The 20,909-nt window shown below is 37.2% G+C and overlaps 1 protein-coding gene across 3 annotated transcripts in view; it reads right to left on the reverse strand.

Moving 5' to 3' along the window:
* SBF2 (SET binding factor 2) overlaps positions 1-20,909 on the reverse strand; it is a 474,770-nt gene that overhangs the window by 63,385 nt on the left and 390,476 nt on the right. For all 3 annotated transcript variants that reach the window (XM_035722821.1, XM_035722820.1, XM_035722819.1), the window contains exon 18: positions 3,019-3,189. In XM_035722821.1, coding sequence (XP_035578714.1) covers positions 3,019-3,189 — 171 coding nt within the window. The remainder of the gene's footprint in view (positions 1-3,018; positions 3,190-20,909) is intronic.

Consider the following 20,909-nt stretch of genomic DNA (forward strand, 5'->3'; position numbering starts at 1 on the left):
TCTGGGTTCTTTCCATAGTTTGGCTACTGAAGTCGACTGACCTTTAAAACTCCAGGTTTTAAGCCCCGCTGGTTCCAAGAACTCATGAAATTTGGGCCCTCTTACTTTCTAAGCCAATTGTTATGGGAATTTGTTTTCTCCATGCACTGCCCTGTGCACTGTCCTGTGCAGCTATGGCTCCCTCCCTCCTGCAGTGGCCATAAACTCTCTTTCCCCCAAGCTGAATCTCCGTACTTCCTACCTTCTTTGATGTGGCCTCTTCTCTATCTTCAGTTGTGGAGTTTGTTTTGCCAGTCTTCAGATTGATTTCTGGGGTATTTAGGATGACTGGATAGTTACCTAGCTGTATTTGTGGGACAAAGCAAGCCTATGATCCTCCTACTCTGCTGCCATCTTCTCAAAATCTTTTTTTTTTTTTTTGGAGTTTGACAATAGGATTTTAAAGAGGAATTTCCTAGTAGGCTGAAAAGTTAAGAAAAGCTAGTATATCTAGTCTCACTTGTACCTAATCTAGGTATCACAGAGAGACTTCTTTAGAAGAAAGGACAGAGAAGCAGTGACATGTGTTTGCTCTACAAATGCTTTTGAGATATACCAGTGTTAGCTTTATATCTGCTTAAAAAAAAACTATCCAAAGCACCATACCAGCCCAAAAATTTCTGGAACATGACCTCAAACTAATTTGCAAGTTATAGTTACCCCTTACCCAAGTGTATTTGGTGTTTTGAAAGAAAAATCTGAGTTTTACATTAAATTAAGTAAACAATTCACACTAACAGTGTATAATAATAATTTGAAATATGAGATAAATGTCAGATAGTGGTATTTTTTATTAAAGTTTCCATTTTTATCATACTCAAGAATAGACAATGTTTAAAATTACATGAGACATAGAAATACTTGAATAGTACTATGTAGTTCCTATTAGAAATCTAAATTCATTTATCTCACATAATAATATAAAGTCAATTTAAAATGGAGGTTGATGCAAGATGCTTAACTGACTGAACCAGCCAGGCGCCTGCAATTTTCTTATCTTAAAATATTTTCTTGATATTTTTTTTAAAGATTTTATTTATTTAATTGACAGAGAGAGAGAGAGAGAGAGAGACAGCGTGAGAGGGAACACAAGCAGGGGAAGTGGGAGAGGGAGAAGCAGCTTCCAGCCGAGCAGGGACTGGATCGATCCCAGGACTCTGGGATCATGACCTGAGCCAAAAGCAGTTGCTTAACCAACTGAGCCACCCAGGCGCCCCTTGATATTTTTCTTAAGTATAATTTATGCTGATAAAATATATGGAAACATATAGAATATTCCTAAAAGGAGAACTAGATTTATTGCTGACATACTTTCAAGAACTATTGAATTTTATATTTATTTCAGAGTCATTTTTGTTTGTTTTGCTTTTGTTTAAATTCAATTAATTTTTTAAAAAATATTTTATTTGACAGAGAGAGAGGGAACACAAGTAGAGGGAGTGGGAGAAGGAGAAGCAGGCTCCCCAAGCAGCAGGGAGCCCGATGTGGGGCTCCAACCCAGGACACCGGGATCATGACCTGAGTCAAAGGCAGATGCTTAACGACTGAGCCACCCAGGTGCTCCAATTAATTCAATTAATTAACATATGGTATATTATTAGTTTCAGAGGTAAAGTTTAGTGATTCATCAGTTGCACATAACACCCAGAGCTCATTACATCAAGTGCCCTTCTTAATCCTCATCATACAATTACTTCATCCCTCCACCCACTTCCCCTTCAGCAACCCTCAGTTTGTTTCCTATACTTAAGAGTCTCTTATAGTTTGTCTCCCTCTCCGATTTCATCTTATTTTATTTTTCTCTCCCTTCCCCTATGATCCTCTGTTTTGTTTCTTAAATTCCACATATGAGTGAAATCATATGGTAATTATCTTTCTCTGATTGACTTATTTTGCTTAGCATAATACCCTCTAGTTCTATCCAGGTCGTTGCAAATGGTAAAGATTTCATTCTTTTTGATGGCTGAGTAGTATTCCATTGTGTGTGTGTGTATACCACATCTTTATCCATTCATCTGTTGATGGACATCTGGGCTCCTTCCATATTTGTGGACACTGCTGCTATAAACACTGGGGTGCAGGTGCCCCTTTGGATCACTATATTTGTATTCTTTGGGTAAATACCTAGTACTGCAATTGCTGGGTCGTAGGGTAACTCTATTTTTAACTTTTTGAGGAACCTCCATACTGTTTTCCAGAGTGGTTGTATCAGCTTGCATTTCCACCAGCAGTGTAAGAGGGTTCCCCTTTCTCTGCATCCTTGCCGACATCTTTTGTTTCCTGACTTGTTAGGAAACTTCCTAATTGTAGCCATTCTGACTGGTGTGAGGTTCATTGTGGTTTTGATTTGTATTTCCACGATGCCAAGGGATGTTGAGCACTTTTTCATGTGTCTGTTGGCCATCTGTAATGTCTTCTTTGGAGAAATGTCTGTTCGTGTCTTCTGCCCATTTCTTGATTGGATTATTTGTTTTTTGGTGTTAAGTTTGGTAAGTTCTTTATAGATTTTGGATACTAGCCCTTTATCTGATTAGACATTTGCAAATATCTTCTCCCATTCCATAGGCTGTCTTTTGGTTTGGTCAACTGTTTCCTTTGCTGTGCAAAAGCTTTTTATTAGAGTCATTTAGCTTTAATTTGACATTTCTTCAGAAAGTTAATTGCATAAGACATCTGGTCAGGTATTTTCATTTTCTTTTTTCTGTTCAACTTCCTATAACTGTTTCCAAAGAATTCCTATTTATTAACATGTAATAAAACAATTCCACTGCTAAAGAACTATATTAAGAAGTTATTATGGAAAAATATAATATCAGAAATCAACAGAAGAAAGATGATCACCACAGGACTCCCATTTGAGGATGAACCTCAAATACACTGGTAGACAGTGGCTAGATTTCCTTTTGCCCTGGGAATATATGAATAAGCTTTCCTTGAAGCCAGGATGCCAGTCCCACACTAGTATCTTCCTTCTCTTACCTTTTGCTTCAGATATGGGGCATGATTATCTTCCTTGGCTGAGAGGTACAGAGAGCGCACCTGTTCCTGCACTGCATTGTAGAAGGTTGTCTCCCAAAATTGCTGATTCGTCCAGATGGGGTGGTCCTGAACACAGGTGTAAGCAAACTGGCTGACTCCAGGGGCCAGTTTCTGTGAGAACACATAATACACATCACCACAGGGCTGACAGCGTCATGACAATTCAGAAAATTACAGGGGTCATGGTTAACTACAAATATCATTAAAGGGTTTATCTAAACAATATCTTAGGGCAGTACAAACTTAGCAATCAAAAACTTAATTCATTTTTAACTGGCAACTTTGGGCTTGCTGTCAAATCCTTTAGGGTCTCAGTCACTTTATGGACATTTTAGCAACAGCTAAAATCAAAGTTATCATATGAATTAGAGAATGTATGGAAGGTACCTGGCACTGTACTGTGCACACTGTAGAGTTGGTAGCTCTTATTACAATTGGGATATGTAAATGAAATCCAACACAACCTAAACATAAAGCTTCAGATAACTTAAAATTTTTTCTACAGTACATTTTTGGGGGGCACTAGCTGAAATGTGAGTGAGTCTGCAGCTTGGCTTTATACACAAAATGAGGGCATATCATGCATTTGAGACTCAAGAAGAATCACACCCTCCCTACTCTAACCCTTTACCTCTCCACCAAGGCTGCTGCCTGCCTCACATACTCCCTAGCAGAGTGTCCTGGGCTTCGAGGGCATTTTCTGGTAACCAAGTCTGGTCATGGGAAGGTAATCTCAAACCAAACCTTCCTTTCCAGGACTTCCTGCTGGGCTTCAAAGTAAGAGTAAACCTTACTCTGTGATTTACAATAAAGAGGAGGAAAACTAACTCTGCAGGCATTTGGGGTACTTCATAAATATTTACATATCTCATTTAATACTAAATATGAGATGCACATTATTATTGCCAATTTAAAGAAGAGGAAACAGAAGTTCAGGGATGTTTAAGTGATAGCCTAAAGTCAGATGACAAGTTACATAAGTAGTAAAACTGGTTTTTAGCCCAAAGTTTGTTTGGTTCCAAAGCCCCTGCTCTTTTTTTCCATACCAAATTGTCTTGCAAAAGAACATCATAAAATAAATACTAATTAGCAGTGCTGTTTTTTTCTGCAACCTTTTTTTTTTGTTTCCCAAAGTAATTTTTTTTGTTTCCCAAAGTAATACACTGTCTTGAAGATCTGATATGATTTTAATTAACACTGTACTTTTACTTGTACATATGATTCATATTGTCAAGTTTCAGTTAATGATTTAAACATTTTTTCCACAGCTCTTGCTTTCATCTCTAATGGTTAAAGATGTTTCAAAAACTTTAATCCATCACTTCTCAGCAAACAGCAGGTATCATTCTCAATAGACAATTTTTTTGTCCATTTTATTTTTTTGGAATTGAGTAGAACTAACGTTTCTGATGTTTTCTTTTAAAGCAATTTAATAAACTGACTTCTCTCTTGGAATATCGGACACTGAAGATTACTATTAAGGTTACATATGTAACAGTTATGTAGCAAAAGTTGGTTTATTTCTTAGGGATGCATAACTGATGAATAAGATACTTGGTAAAAATGATAGCCTCAATACATGCTAATTTCCTTTTTGGTCTAGAGCAGACTAAACCTAGAACTGAAAACAGGCACTACACATACCATGAAATGTAGTACTTATGTAGTACTTATGTGTACTACTATGGACGTGGGATGGCTGTGATTTTACCTATGAGGGTCTACGTATTTCTGCATCCCCTGTGTAAGTCCCTTTCAAGACAGGACTATGTACTGCTGCTGAGGTGACTGACTGTAACTCCTATCAGGTGGCTATAAGTTGGGATTGACTGTGAAACAAAAATCAAGAGTTCCCCAAGGGTAAGCTGCAAAAGGATCACTATTGATCTTCATAATGCCTATATACTCGTTTAAAATACAGTTCCTATCTATCAGTGGGAAATCATGGGCAAAATGTGGTTCTGTGAGTATGTAAGCGGAAGCCACAAAGTGAATCACATGTTCCTCCTATACCGTGCTTGTAGATACTTGGGATGTAGGTTGCACGTTTTTTTTGTTTTTGGTTTTTTTTGCCCCACAGCAATCTAAGGACTAATAATGATCTCAGTAGCAGTGCACAGACCTATTTTGAAAGGGATTTTAAAGGCATGAAATTTAAACAAGACAAAAGCATAATTCTCAGTTGCCTTTCCCGTAAGCATAATCAGAGGCACTACTATTTCTTACAAATGAGATGTAATAAATAGCAGCTCTTAAAATTTTGGAGTTCTGAAATTAATATAGATGGGCTCAGAAAACCAGAGCTTTTAACAAATCCTTATCAGTTTCTCACATAAAGTATTTTTAGGATCATCGACACACCAAAAAAGCTATTATTAACTATAGATCTCTTATTACAAATTGACAGAGCTCCCCAGGGATCTGAGAGTATAATGAAGCCCTGTCATTCTTTTCCAGCATTTTTCTTGCTGATGTTGCATATTCACTTTCCTTGGCACTTATCAATTATTATCTTCCTATTTATTGACAAACTAAAAATGAATATGCAGAAACTCCCCTAAATCTTCCCAAAAAAGTGGACTATATATGTTCCAAGGCAGAAAGACTGTAAAACAATGACAGCAGCTCAAAGGGTCAGAACCCACAACGTGTTTACCAAGTGAGACACTAGCTGGGGGAAAAGTGACTATAGGATAAATACTTTTTGGGGACAAGGCAGTCACACATGGCAATGGCATCTGATATATGCATAAGAAGTCATTAATTCCCAAATACCTCAAATATAATTATTTTTCTAAACATGAAATTCGCCTTTTTTTGTGGTTTCCTGCTATGTCTTCCCAACCACAAGCAAGGGGCACTGTGTCCCTTACTGTTGGGATGGGCAGGGCCACTGCACTGAAGGGCAGGTGTGTTCTTAGGGCCAGCAGAGGGCAGTAGCACCTTATTCTGCCTACAGCCCATCAAAGATTTATATGGGAATCACAAAAATGGAGCATTGTGGTCTGGCTGGTCTTGAAAGTACGTGGTAAGGTGAATACTGCATGTCTTCACTGTATATTTGAGAGACCCTACAAAGAAAATGGATTTACCTAAGGTCATACAGCAAGATGGGCAGAAGAGAGAGGAATAGAAATAAGGTTTTCTATTATTCAACATCATTTCTGTAAGATACAAAATTTAAGATAGTCCACAAAAGCAAACTGTATAATTATCTAGAGAAAGATGTGATGAGACTGTTTAGGTTTCCAATTCGCTATATCCTATAATAGTAGTATTAGTTGTAAACAAAGAAAATAAGCACCTGTCTATAAAACTATCTCCTGATTCTAATCACTTCTTTGGTTTCAAGAAAAAACTTTCCTAAAATGGCTTCTCAAACTGGCCCATATAGCGAACTTCATGACCTTTTATTTTGAACAAAGATGAGACTCAATCCCCACTGAAGGCCTAAGGGTGGTCGTGGTAGGGAATGCTGTTGTCAAATGACATCTCTTTATTTCCCTCCAATTTTGGCAACACTATTTATTTTACACTTCCTAATAATTCTTATGATTCTTCCCTAAAGAAACAAGTGATATTTTGGCATGCAATTTTATGAGATGTTAAAAAAATATGTTTTGACTGCCTTCCTTATCTAGAAAAAAATAGCCCTGATGGTACCAGATTAAGCAATGCTATTCACTTTCCACAAAGCATTCAAAGACAACCTCAGCATGAGACAGGATATGGAGAATAACCTCATGAGGCTCATCAGTTGGCAGGCCAGATTCAAAACCAAATAAATGGACACAAATCATCTCAGAGATGAGTTGGTCAAGGGAAAGGTTAAGATATCAGTATGAGGGGCCTAAGGTCTGTCTGGCTAGACATGTTTGTTCTCCAGGCCAAGGCCATGAGGGAGCTCAGAGGAAAACCAGATTTCAGGAAATAAAGTTAGCTAGTAGGACCATAAATATGTAATTGTCTTAAAGAATAATGCAGAATACAAAGATTCACTGTTTAAGTTGCTGGGTATTTCCTATCTAGCTCTGGATACTAGAATACAATTATACCTGTTTGCACAGTGTGGGGACAGGGCCAGCCAGTCCTTTCATGATTCTACACTGGCCTGACCAAGTCCAGATATTAAGTCACTTTAAGAATTTGAATATTTTTTATATCAAGTTTTTATTTAAATTCCAGTTAGTTAACATATAGTGTCATGTTAATTTCAGAAATAGAATTTAGTGATTTATCACTTACATATAACACCCAGTGCTCACCACAAATGCCCTCCTTAATACCCATCACCCATTTAACCCACCCAGCCCCGCCCTTCCTCCAGCAACCCTGTTTGTTCTCTAAAGTTAAGAGTCTGTCTTATGGTTTGCCTCTCTCTTCCCCGTCGCCCCCCCATGCTTAGTCTTGAGAGACAAACAAAAGGAAGATAGGAATAGGAAAAATGTGAATCAAAAACCTGTATTTATCAAATCTTAATCAAACCTTAAACATATTTGCTTCATGCATTTTTTTAAACAAAGGACATTCAACATTATAGATTTGATTGAAGCCCACTGTGTACTTCTCTTGATCCCATTTGCCTCCAAATCCAGAGGTAACAATGATCCTGAATTAGGTATTTTTCATTCCCACTTATACAGCTTTTATATCTGTATATGTCCACAAAGAATATACAGGATTATACTGCAGGTTTGATTTTATCCCTTATTGATGATGCTTCTCAAAGTATACAACTTATATTTCATTGATTTATGTAATATTTAATTAAACTATGTAATTAATTGAAACAAAACACAACGAACTCTTTGTAAACAAACAACTCAAAAGGAGCAGAAAGAGAGTGGCTTACAAGCAAGGAGTATATAGGATACCATGTGCATTAGTTAGTGGAATTTACAGAATGGCAAATAATCCAAGTAGTTTAAAAAAAAAAGGTGACTGTGAGAATCTACTATAGTTTTTTCTGTTCTACTGATAATCAGATTGAACAATGAAAGTAACCTCAAATTCATAATGGTCTAAACCTCTCCTGGGTTACTTAGAAAATCCAGGCACACAATTCCTGCACAAGAAGCATATCATTCACTAGCACAGCCCAGTATTCATTTGATGTGCCAATTTCAGTAGCTGGAACGACAGGGTTGAAGTTCTTAAGCCACTTATCCTTCTAATGATTCTTTGTATTAAGTTGTTTAGTAAATATTAAGAGATCAGATGACAAATCAATTTTTTTCCTTTGTGGTCCAAAAATTAGCAGGAATCAAATACAAGCTTGTTGTCAAGTCCTTTGCCTGTTTTTTTTTTTTAAAGATTTTATTTACTTATTTATTTTAAAAGATTTTATTTATTTTAGAAAGAGAGATTGAGAGAGTGAGTGAGTGGGGGAGAGGGAGAGGGAAAGCAGATTCCCCATTGAGTGCAGAGCCCAGAGCCCCGACAGGTCCAGCGGCTTGATCCCATGTTCCTGAGACCATGACCTGGGCCACCCCCTGGGTTTGGCATTCCTAAAAATACAAGATAGGACCCAAATTTCCTTTCTCCCCTCCTTTCTGCAGGTTTTTAAACTTTATATAAATGATACCACATTGTGTTTTCTTCTGGAACATGGTTTTTCACATATTATGATGCTAAACTTATTCAGGTAATAATAATAAATAATAATTATTAAAACTAACCTAATTGAGCTTTCACTATGTATATTTATCAACGTACTTAGACCTTATGCAAACCTGTGATCCACTGAGGTAAGTACTATTATTTACTCCTATTTTAAAGGTAAAGGAACTGAGGCACAGAGAAATTAAGTACCTTGTCCTAGAGAAAATTGCCAGGAAGTGATGGAACTACAGTTGGAGTCAAACTCAGGTAGTTTAGCTACAGAATCTAGTTTCTTAATTACTGCATAACTTAACTACTGTTTTGGAATTCCATTACATGAATATATAGCATTTCCTTGTTCCTGCTCATGGACATTTGTATTGTTTTCAACTTCTTGCTATTATAAACAATGGTGTATGAACATTATCACACATGTCAACTGTCAACTCTGATTACTTGTTTCAGCACCATTTAATAGTGCTTGGAAATGCTTGAGAGGGGCCTAAGAAAAAGATAATTCCCATTATTTCCTGTACCAATAAACATTTTTGGGTTATTGATACACTGGCTATATTGCCAATAAGAAATTATTTCATGCAGATTTTTTGCAAATCTACTATTTAAAAAATTAATAATTCTTTAATATAAAATATCTAGTCAGTGTTTGAGTTTTTAATTATCTTATAAATGTTAAATGTTTTTCTTTGTTTTTTGTTTTTGTTTTGTTATACAGTCTGTTTGATTCAGGAAGGACCCAAATATGATCTATATATTACCATCAGTTTAATATATCTCTGAGGTCAGTTTTAATCAATAGGTTCCTGTACCATCTGTCTGTCTCTTTCTCTCTCTCTCTTACTTTCCCTCCCACCTGTGATCTATTTGTTGAAGAAACTGGATCATTTATCCAATAGTTTCCATTAGTCTGGTGGTTGCTGACTGCATCCCAGTGGTACCACGTGACATAGTCTTTTGTCCTTTGTATTTCCTGCAAACTACAGTTGGATCTAGAAGCTTGATCATTTTCAGGCTTGACTGTTTGGCAAGAATACTTTATGGATGTACTACTATATACGGTTGTCTCTCTTTTTGTGATGTTAAAGGTTATTGACCATCAATTCTTAGATTCATTATTAGGAATAATAAAATAGTGATATTCTCATTCTAGCATTATTTCCTTACTTACTAGTTAGAATATTTCTATAAAGAGAAACTTCCCCTCATCAACTGTTTGGTAACCCAAACATGTAACCTGTACTGGATAAATACATGAGATTATCCCTTCATTGATCAGTTTTAAAAACAATGCATTGCTCTCTAGCATTCATCAGAGATGACCAGTTTTTCTTTTTTTATTCATATTTTTTATGAGCTCATGGATTTTAAAACATATTTAACTATTCTTAAATTGTTTAAGCAAGTTTACTGGAAACTTGCACTTTTCATTAACTCAATACCAAGTACTATGGGACCCGTCTACAAAGTGCTTATAATTTATATGGAGAGACAAGAACTCCACATGTGATAACTGATGAGCCTAATAATGTCATATATAACAGCACTGTAAACTGGTAAGACTGAGGGCCTGATTGGGAGAACATCATCAGCAAAGTAATAGTAGATACTAGTAGATACACAACAAGGTGTTTTCTCTGAGATGTAACTACAAAAGGAACCAAAGGAGAAAAGGCATCAGTGGGTCTGGGCACAGGAAATGGAGGAATTTGGTGAGTCATAGCTCTCACTATGTGTACCTGCAAATGGCCCGAAACTCTACAAAAATGTTTATTATGGCATTATCTTTAATAGCTATACCCCCTCCAAAGTTAGCCATTTTAATGTCTAACCATAGAGAGAAAGGTTAGGCAAATGAAGGAACCTTATTAACACAAAGGAATATTATGCTGCCATTAAAGTGGTTAATATGATGGTGTGTTATGAATGAAGTAATTATGCTACATTTACGAAAATTGGCCAGGGGCACCTGGGTGGCTCAGTCGTTGAGCGTCTGCCTTTGGCTTGGGTCATGATCCCGGGGTCCTGGGATCGAGCCCCGCATCGGGCTCCCTGCTCCTCAGGAAGCCTGCTTCTCCCTCTCCCACTCCCCCTGCTTGTGTTCCCTCTCTTGCTGTGTCTCTCGCTGTCAAATAAATAAATAAAATCTTTAAAAAAAAAAAGAAAAAAAATCGACCAAATATGCTATGATTATGCCCATAAGTACACAAAGACTAGGAGAAAAAGGCAAAATGAAAATGAAATAAAAGTAACAGAATTTTGACAATTTGTTTTCCTTCTTCCAAAATAATTTTAAGGGATCTTTTTATTAAATGTGGCAGAATGAAAGTTCTTTTGCCCCCAAACCCCACTGAAATGACAGCAAAAGAGAAAAATGATAAAACATACAAGAGTAAAGAGGATGAGAAAAAAGACAACAACATCAGTGATGTTAATACAATTTTAGAAGTCATAAAGTGGACTTATAAGCAGTAACAAATTTTGAAGATCAGATAAAGTGGAAACTCCATACTACTTAGAGAAGGAAAAGCCCTTTACACACTTAAAAAGTGAATTTTATGGTATATGAATGATATCTCAGTAAAAAAATGGAAACAACTCAAATGTTCCTCAGCTGACGAATAAAATGTGGCACATACATGCAATATAATATTATGTGGCAATAAAAAGATATGACGTACTGATACAGGCTAACCATGGATGGACATTGAAAACATTACTTATGCTAAGTGAAAGAAGTCAGTCATGAAAGTTCACATGTTGTAAAATTTCATTCATGTGAATGAAAGGTCCAGAACAGGCAAATCCATAGAGGCAGAAAGTACCCTGCCTGACTTCAATTTTAATAGCACAGCAGCAAAATATCCATGCTTTTCTATTGCATACAAAACATTTACCAAGAAAACCTGAATTGTGGGTGATAAAATGTCTTAACATTTTTTTAAAGATTTTATTTTTATTTATTTGAGAGAGAGAGAGAGTGCAAGAGCGCACAAGTGGGGGGAGGGGCAGAGAAAGAGGGAGAAGCAGACTCCCCACTGAGCAGGGATCCTGACACAGGGCTCAATCCCAGGACACTGGGATCATGACTTGCACCAAAGGCAGACACTTAACCAACTGAGCCACCCAGGCGCCCCAGTCTTAATATATTTTAAAGGGACTCAAACCATACAAAAGTATTACCTGACTAGAATGGAATTAAATTAGAAATCAAGAACAGAAAGTTATCTGGAAAATCTCCAAATTTGGAAGCTAATTAACTCATGGATCAAAGAAGAAATAAAAGGGGAAATTAGAAAGTACTTTGCACTAAACAAAAGTGAAAACATATTAGAATTTGTGGGATGCCACTAACCCAATTCTTTGGGGGAGATTTATAGCACTAAATGCCTGTGTTAGGAAAGAACAATTGTTTCAAATCAATGACCTCAGTTTACACATAGAAAAATCAGGGGGATAACACCAAGTGCTCCATGCAGTACATGCCCTCCTTAATACCCATCACTGCATTGGGCTAACCCATCTCCCCTCTAAAACCCTCAGTTTGTTTCTCAGAGTCCATAGTCTCTCATGGTTCATCTCTCCCTCCGATTTCCTCCCCTTCATTTTTCCCTTCCTTCCCCTAATGTCCTCCATGCTATTCCATATGTTCCACAAGTAAGTGAAACCATATGATAACTGACTTTCTCTGCTTGACTTATTTCACTTAGCATAATCTCCTCCAGTCCCATCCATGTTGATGTAAAAGTTGGGTATTCATCCTTTCTGATGGCTGAGTAATATTCTGTTGTATATATGGACCACATCTTCTTTATCCATTCATCTGTTGAAGGGCATCTCGGCTCCTTCCACAGTTTGGTTACTGCGGACATTGCTGCTATGAACATTGGGGTACATATGGCCCTTCTTTTCACTACATCTGTGTCTTTGGGGTAAATACCCAGGATTGCAATTGCTGGGTCATAGGGTAGCTCTATTTTTAACTTTTTAAGGAACCTCCACACTGTTTTCCAAAGTGGCTGTACCAACTTGCATTCCCACCAATAGTGTAAGAGGGTTGTGTTATATAAAAACAATGAATCGTGGATCACCACATCAAAAACTAATGATGTATGGTGACTAATATAACATAAAAAAAAAAAAGAGCTACCTTGGGGCGCCTGGGTGGCTCAGTCAGTTGAGCGCCTGCCTTTGGCTCAGGTCATGATCCCAGGGTCCTGGGATCGAGTCCCGCATCTGGCTCCTTTCCCGGTGGGGAGTCTGCTTCTCCCTCTGCCTGCCACTCCCCCTGCTTATGTTCTCTCCCTCTCTGACAAATAAATAAAACCTTAAGAAAAAAAAAAGATAGAGCTACCCTACGACCCAGCAACTGCACTACTAGGTATTTACCCCAAACATAAAAATGTAGTGATCTGAAGGGGCATGTGTACTCCAATGTTCACAGCAGCAATGTCCACAACAGCCAAACTGTGGAAAGAGTTGAGATGTCCTTCGACAGATGAATGGATAAAGAAGATGTGATATATATATATATATAGATATATATATATATGGAATATTACCCAGCCAACAGACAAGATGAATACTTACCATTTACATCTATGTGGTTGGAACTGGAGGGTATTATGCTGAGCGAAATAAGTCAATCAGAGAAAGTCAATTATCAAATGGTTTCACTCATATGGGGAATATAAGAAACAGGGCAGAGAACTGTAGGGGAAGGGAGAGAAAACAGAATGGGAAGTCATCAGAGATGGAGAAAAACCATGAGACTCTTAACTCTAGCAAAGAAACTGAGGGTTGCTGGAGGGGTAGTAGGTGGGGGGATGGAGTAATTCGGTGATGGGCACTAAGGAGGGCATGTGATGTCATGAACAACTGGGTGTTATATGAAACTGACAAACTACTGAACACTACATCTGAATCTAATGATGTACTGTAAAAAAAAAAAGAAAACTTGGGGAAAAAAAGCAAATTAAAGTCAAAGCAAGCACAAGAAGGGAATTAGGATTAAAGCAATCATCAATGAGGGGCGCTTGGGCAGCTCAGATGGTTAAGCGTCTGCCTTCAGCTTAGGTATCCTAAAAGTCATGGGTAACCTGGAAAAATATGAGCGCCTGCCTGGGTAGACAATAAGCAGTTTTAGGGGTCTGCAGAGGCAGCAAGGCAGGCCAGGCACCTAGAAAGCTGCTTATGGCCATTCACCTCTAAATAACTTGCATGTAATTGGTCACTACTATATTAGGATAAAAAGGCAAAGGTGTATCACCTGGAAGCACCCATTTCATTCCTTGTGTGATTAAATTTTACAGTTAAATCTTCTGATTCAATCTGGATATTATCACTACTCAAGAGACTATTCTGATGACAAAGAGAATCCAGAGGAAAAAAACAATTAGCAAGCTCTGATTTTTAACTTGAATTTTATTACCAATAATCTAAGAAAAATGAACTTTTTCCTTATACTATTTTCTGCTTTTTATTAGATGAAAGCAGAAACCACAGTACTCTTGAATTACAATTTTATAGTACAACTTTTCCTTTCATAGTTTCCATCTACTCAACTTTTCCAGGGATTAAAAAAAAAAAAAAAAAACAACACCAAACCCCAAAACATTAAATTATTTTGTTAGAACTAGGAAAAGCAAGTTAAGTCTTGAAAACATTTCCTATAAACAACAGAATCAACATCTTGAGGCCTACATTTCTGAATTTCACTGAAGTTCTGACTCAAAAATTTAAGGCCTTTGTCAATGACCAAATAAAGACTCAAATTGTAGGTTACGTCCACGGTACAGTCAACCGTGGGTGAAGTAACTACAACTGTTACTTCAGTGCCTGCATTTTCTAAGGGTTTTATTTTGAAACTGTGGTCTTCAGAGAATGAGTGATGGATAGCCAGTGTGATTCACCAAGGTGGTGCCTACGCAAAGTGGAGGCCACAGAGCAGTAAATACTGGGGTTGGACCTTGAACAGTTTCTGACTGATAGAATATTCTCAGATGAGTCACCTAAGCTGTTGCTTAAGTTCATTATGAAGATAACACCTTCTTGACCTAGATGTGTATCTGAAAGAGGTAGGTTAACCTATTTTTGAGAAGAAAAATTTAGTATTATAAGCTGACTATATATAGCAGGGAAAGAAAATGAATTTCTTAAAAAGAAATATGCCCCTGTTTTTGAGGAAAACAATTCTTCTTCAACTTTAGTTCTACTGCTTCTTATTTAAGTTGGAAAGATTCATTAAAACTAAGCCTCTACAACAAGGAACAAGCTGTTAACCTAGTAGCCATTTTGTAGGAAGAAGAATTACCTACTGAATCATATAGATTGGGTCAAAGTTACCTAAGTGTTTGCACAGGTAAGCCCACAACTATATCTAGAATTCTAGAAAATAAGTAAATAGGAGTAATTATTTTGCTAAAAATAACCAAGACAGCTCCAAGGTTAAGGATAAATAATTGTAAAGTATATTAGACTGTTCTAGGACTGAAGATGGTCTTCAAGCTCCAGGGGATCATTTTCCACTTCTAAGTCTTTTAGGAACACCACAAAATTCACCTCCTCACCCCTATCCCCAGGCTCTATGTCCATTTATTGTCCAGAATTTTACTGTTTATATTTCATTCCTGTAGCTTAAGGCCTAGTTCCTACTAAAAAGGAAATATCCCTTTGAGTCTATGAGTGCCTTTGAGTGCCTACAACTGACTATGAAAGAAGGCTTTGAGATTAAGTTTCCTTAACAGGGCAGAAAAAGCAGTCATGAAAGAATCAGAAGTCTAAAGCAGGAGAAAATAAAAGAGCCAATGAAGTTGGAAAAGGGCATGGAACAAGGCTGGGGAAACAATATATTTCCCCCCACAATGTGCCTGGTCAACTCTCCCTGGGAAGTCCAGTTTGAGTCACTGGAATATGCAGAAAAAGGTTCCTAATTCATGCAGAGGTGGGAGGAGTGCAATTCAATGTTGGTAAGTGGCAGCAGATTTTTCTACCTATCATCAAACACTTGCAGAAGTGTGCACATCTAGTGGTATGAGAGCACAAATGTGAAAGTATATGGGCACACACAAACACGTAATACTTGTGAACTTAAATCACTTACTTGTTTTGAAGTACAGACTCATTAAGCGAAACCCCAGAGATAATTTTTTCATTGACCATTGACACATGGGATGCTGAGACACATAGAAGTAGAGGGGCATAAACAAGGTCACAGAGCTAGTTATAGCAGTGCTGAAACCAGAAAATGATGTTTTATAAGGTACAAAATAATTTGGCCACATCCCTTCCACATCCTCTTAACTTCCTGAGTATAGATGTCATCCTGCAGGTGAAAGAGCTGACTCCCTGTGTGCTAAATAGACTCTTTGCTTTCTCACTGCCATGACACTGGTTAAGCTATTTCTTCCACTTGGAATCTCTCCTTCCAACCTCTAATGGTTAAAATCCTACCCATTCTCCAAGAGCCTATTCAAATGCTACCTTTTCCAAAATGCCTTCCCTGATTGATTCCTCTGTTTCCAATCAGTTATAAACTGACTGTTTCTGTCCCCCTAAAATCCAGTATAGTGTATTTGCAAGAAGTAATTAAGATTAGTGTCCTTTTAAGAAGAGATACCAGAGAGTGCTCTCTATCTCTCCCCCTTTTCCTTCCTCCCCCCCTTTCTCACTACATATATGCACTGAGGAAAGGTCATGTAAAGACATAGCAAGAAGACAAGCTACAAGTCAGAGAGAGAGTCCTTGGGATGCCTGGGTGGCTCAGTCAGCTAAGCGTCTGCCTTCAGCTCAGGTCATGATCCCAGGGTCCTGGGATCGAGTCCTGAGTCAGGCTCCTTGCTCAGTGAGGAGGCTGTTTCTCCCTCTGCCTGCCGCTCCCCCTGCTTGTGCTCTCTCTCTCTTTGACAAATAAATAAATAAAATCTTAAAAAAAGAAAAGAAAAAAAGAGTGTCCTTAACCAGAAACTGAATTGGCTGGAACTTTGATCTTGAATATCTAGCCTCCAGGTGCACGAGAAAATAAATGTCTGTTGTTTAAGCCATAGTCCATGCTATTTGTTATGGCAGCCCAAGCAGACTAAGACATTGTCTTAAACAGAACTTTGTTTACACTTCTTTAATAATTATTTCATTCTATTTTTACATTTAGGACATTTTTGCTCAAGCATATGATGACATGTGCTGAAATGACATGTTAGCACCTCAGAATTACACAAGATGGAAGAGCTTTTGACAGATTTTAATTGCCATTATGCTTTATTTAGTAGCAAGAAGGAGTATTTTTTATTATAAAAATCAAGATACAGAGGGTTTTTAAATAATTCTTTACTGTTTTCTAAGAAGATGTATTATATAAAATCAGTTCCTACATTGTTCTGTTTTTGCATGCTCATTAAGAGATGATAATAAATATTTATTAAAAGACCAACAATTTACTAGGTTTTATAAACAAAGTACTGAACTATTAATCAATTAAACACAAATAATTTTAAAATTTTGTGTACATTTAGTCTCTCTCCTAATAGCCTTTGAAGGCAGAAACCATCTCTGGCACATCTTGGCATCAACTCAAATGTCTGGTTAAAGTATTTTAAATATGAGTATTAGAGATACATAGAATGCTTGCTGAATTCTAAAGAAGTTAATTACATATTTTCCAGGGGTTTGCTTCTAACGTTACAATTTTTATTCTAATTTTATTAGTTGGAAATGTCACCTAAGAGTATAATAAAACTATCTAGTTTCTCATAGCCATTCCAGATGGTTCTCTGATTTTTTCCTGGTAATCCCCAGCCATCGGTATGAAAGCACTCCAATGACTGAGGGTTCCCCCACTGCTTTCATTTCCCTAATACTTAAATCTCCATCTGAACGTGGTCTCTCTTTATGTCTCTCACATCATGTAAAAATCTATCAGTGACAAACAGTGACAACTGCAAAGCTGAAGAAATTAAAAACAGTCCTTCTAAGTTAGGTACAAGATGTTTCCCTTTGGACATAAAGGGAATTTGCTGAGTCACTGAGTCAAGTATTTATAGCACCACATAATTTATTTTCTGCTGTAATAACTTCTGTAATTCAGCAGCTCCTCCACAAGTCTCCGTCAAATCTATGATTTCTCAAAAATGCTAACAATGCTGACTAATAAGAAGGAAACAATGCTACCTAAGCAAAATTAAGCTAAATGAGCAATCTATTTATAAAATGCTCTTTAGGGACAAGTTGTTAATAAAATCTTGGCTTTTGCTACCCATAAAGAGAGCCATGAGTTTTGCATTTTCCATTCTTTTCTCAATTATGTTATCAGGCTGTACTTCACCAGAAATTTCCTAATTCCTGTCCTTAGGTCTTTTCCCTACTATACTACACAATATGAATTCACAGTCAGAGAAGCTAAAAGCTACAGGTTGTAATAGCTGGCATCCTATTAGCTGCAGATGTGGGCTTTTTTTGTTTTTGTTTTTTTTAAGCTGTCTAGAGGCGTTTTGTTTTTTTTAATTAAGCCAACATTTACAAATGAAGAGATTTTATTTAAAGGCTAAGTTTTCGGCTTCTCTTGAAAATTTGAAAAATGTGGTAACAATTGTTTCTGCATTCCTACATGGGGACAACTGACAGCTGCCCTCATTAGACTTGTTCTCCCTTTGACCTGTTTAACTCATCTGCATTATTTGTTGGCCTCTTTGGTTTGTAAACCCTGCTAAAAGCAAACCATGGTATAGATAACTTTCCATGTGGATCTCTCCCTAAGTACTATAATCAACATTTGTCTGTCATACTAGCCTGCTACGTGGCTAAATCCTCCTGAACCTCTTCCACACCGTTGTAAGTTTCTGAAACACAATCTTGTCACTGCCTGTTCAAGAGTATGCTATTGGATACTTCTTGGTGATGAGAGAATGGTATTAGTCTAAACTCCTTGATATGACATTCTGAAACTGCTACAGAAGAGTAAAGATGGATGGAAATTAAAATGGACACACAAATGCTATGGCAAGACTTGACTTTAAACTGAACAAAACTTTCTCTTCCTCATTCTTGAAGCCTCCCCCTCCCCTTCACTTGTTTTTCTGTAGAATCTTTTGTTTCAGGAATTTATTTCAATACTGACATCTCGCTGACCTCAATGCATACTTAGTAACGAGATTCGAGATTCAGATGGTCAGAGCCAGCGCTAGTCATGTGACTACCTTGAAGACATAATGAATGTGTCTGGCAGCATGTACCAGATTCCTGTGGAAAATGCCCAGATCCTGTATTTTCCTATAATACCCCTCAGTCTTTTACCCTAGGAGGGTCTGCTGTTTTGAAGGCATTAGCCTGCTGCAACCTCCTTTGCCTGGCAAAATAATAAAACTACCATTCCTCTTTATCCCAAAACTCTGTCTTCATGTTGTATTTCGGCTCCAGAGCAGAGTTTGGTTTTTGACAATTCTAGGCATTCTGTGATTTCATTCCAAATTATTTTACCTGTCACATTTGCCATATCTAATGACTAAGTAGAGTGACACTATCCTAAAAGGAAGTGTCAAGTAGCCTGCTATGAAGTTCTGCCCTTTCCAACATTTTTATCAATGACTGAGGTAACAAGAAGTATGATTTTCAAATTTAAGTAGAAGAAGGAATAGGAAACATTTGTAATTATTTACATCAATCCTATGAGATGCATGCCTTAATCCTTCTGCTGCCTTTGGCAAGTGCTCATCATGGAAAACAAAAAGATCTGGCGTCGATGGTATTTTAAGATTACATACATGTCAATCATAAATGTAAAGATACTAATACTTCTTTGTCTTTTATAGCACAGTAAGCATTCCTAAAGCATTTTTGGATTAGAATCTCATTTTTTCAAGACCCAAAAGAGAAACATGATGACAGACAAAAGAATTAAGCAATGATTAAAAAAATAAGATTTGTATTTGGATAGAAGGCTCTCTGCACAGCCATAGGTACCTAAGGATAAATTATACTGTAACTATGAACATTTTTCAGAGCACCAAAGATGTTGGTTAGCACTCTGCTGGGGGCTATGATGGTAATTCTAAAATGTACTGTCATGTACAAGGTTTAAAACATATGTGTGTGTGTGTGTGTGTGTGTGTGTGTGTATATAATAGTTACATTAAGAAGAACAAGTAACTGACAATTGTGACATAGCATTCCACTAACAGAGAGAATTGTTCTGTAAAAATGTAACATTTATTAATTCCAAAAAAGGTGATATAGTCCAGATAATTTTTTTTTACTCAATCCTTTGAGAGGATTCAAATTCCATTCCTGGTGGACCAATCTCTCATGATAACACTTTGGTATTAGTGTTTTAGACACTGGGCACACCCAGATGTCAGCTACAATGCACTTCCCAGAAGTCATGTCAGCTTCAGTTAATTTTCTTGGATGGAGAAGACAGCAGATTTTAGTGGTGGCCAAGTATAGTCTCTGCAATCCCCTCAACCCCCAATTAAATAAATGAATTTATTTTGTAAGAAAAACAGTAAAGCAAAATGTGTTGTTTTTCTACAGCTTTCCTTGTGATACCATAGATCTTTATAACATAATGAGTCAAGCCATCAAACACGCAATTGGGAAATCAATTATTTAGTAAATAGATAAAAATTCTGGTCTAATACAAATGCCTTAACTTGAGACATAGTAAAAATGCAAACGGCAGCCAGAGAACCTTTCAGAAACAGCATTCTAAGGCTTGCTTGAACAAAAACAAATCTCTTCATTTGTTGTCAAACTCTGAGAATTATGAATTAGTACTTTCATTGCTATTCTATAGAAAATCTGCTATCAAATTTCACAGGTATTGGGATGAAGCCAGTAAAATTTTGACTTAACCACAAGGAAGACCAAGAATTATTATTTTTTTTAAAGATTTTATTTATTTTGAGAGAGAGAGTGAGCGAGAGAGACAGCACAAGCCAGGGGGAGAGGCAGAGGGAGAAGCAGACTCCCAGTTGAGGAGGGAACCCGATGTGGGACTTGATCCCAGGACCCTGGGATCATGACCTGAGCCAAACGCAGACACTTAACTGACTGAGCCACTCAGGCACCCAAGACCAAGAATTATTAATGGTGACATAATTTCCTGAATCACAGAAAGTATACAATTGCTTACTTCAGCAGATATTTGTAATATGAAGTGAAGTACTTTAGCATGATGAGACCACAGTTTAGCACTCCAATAGATGGTGTTTTATTCTTGTGAA

Source organism: Zalophus californianus, chromosome 11, assembly GCF_009762305.2.
Source record: "Zalophus californianus isolate mZalCal1 chromosome 11, mZalCal1.pri.v2, whole genome shotgun sequence".
In the NCBI taxonomy this organism is placed as follows: Eukaryota; Metazoa; Chordata; class Mammalia; order Carnivora; family Otariidae; genus Zalophus; species Zalophus californianus.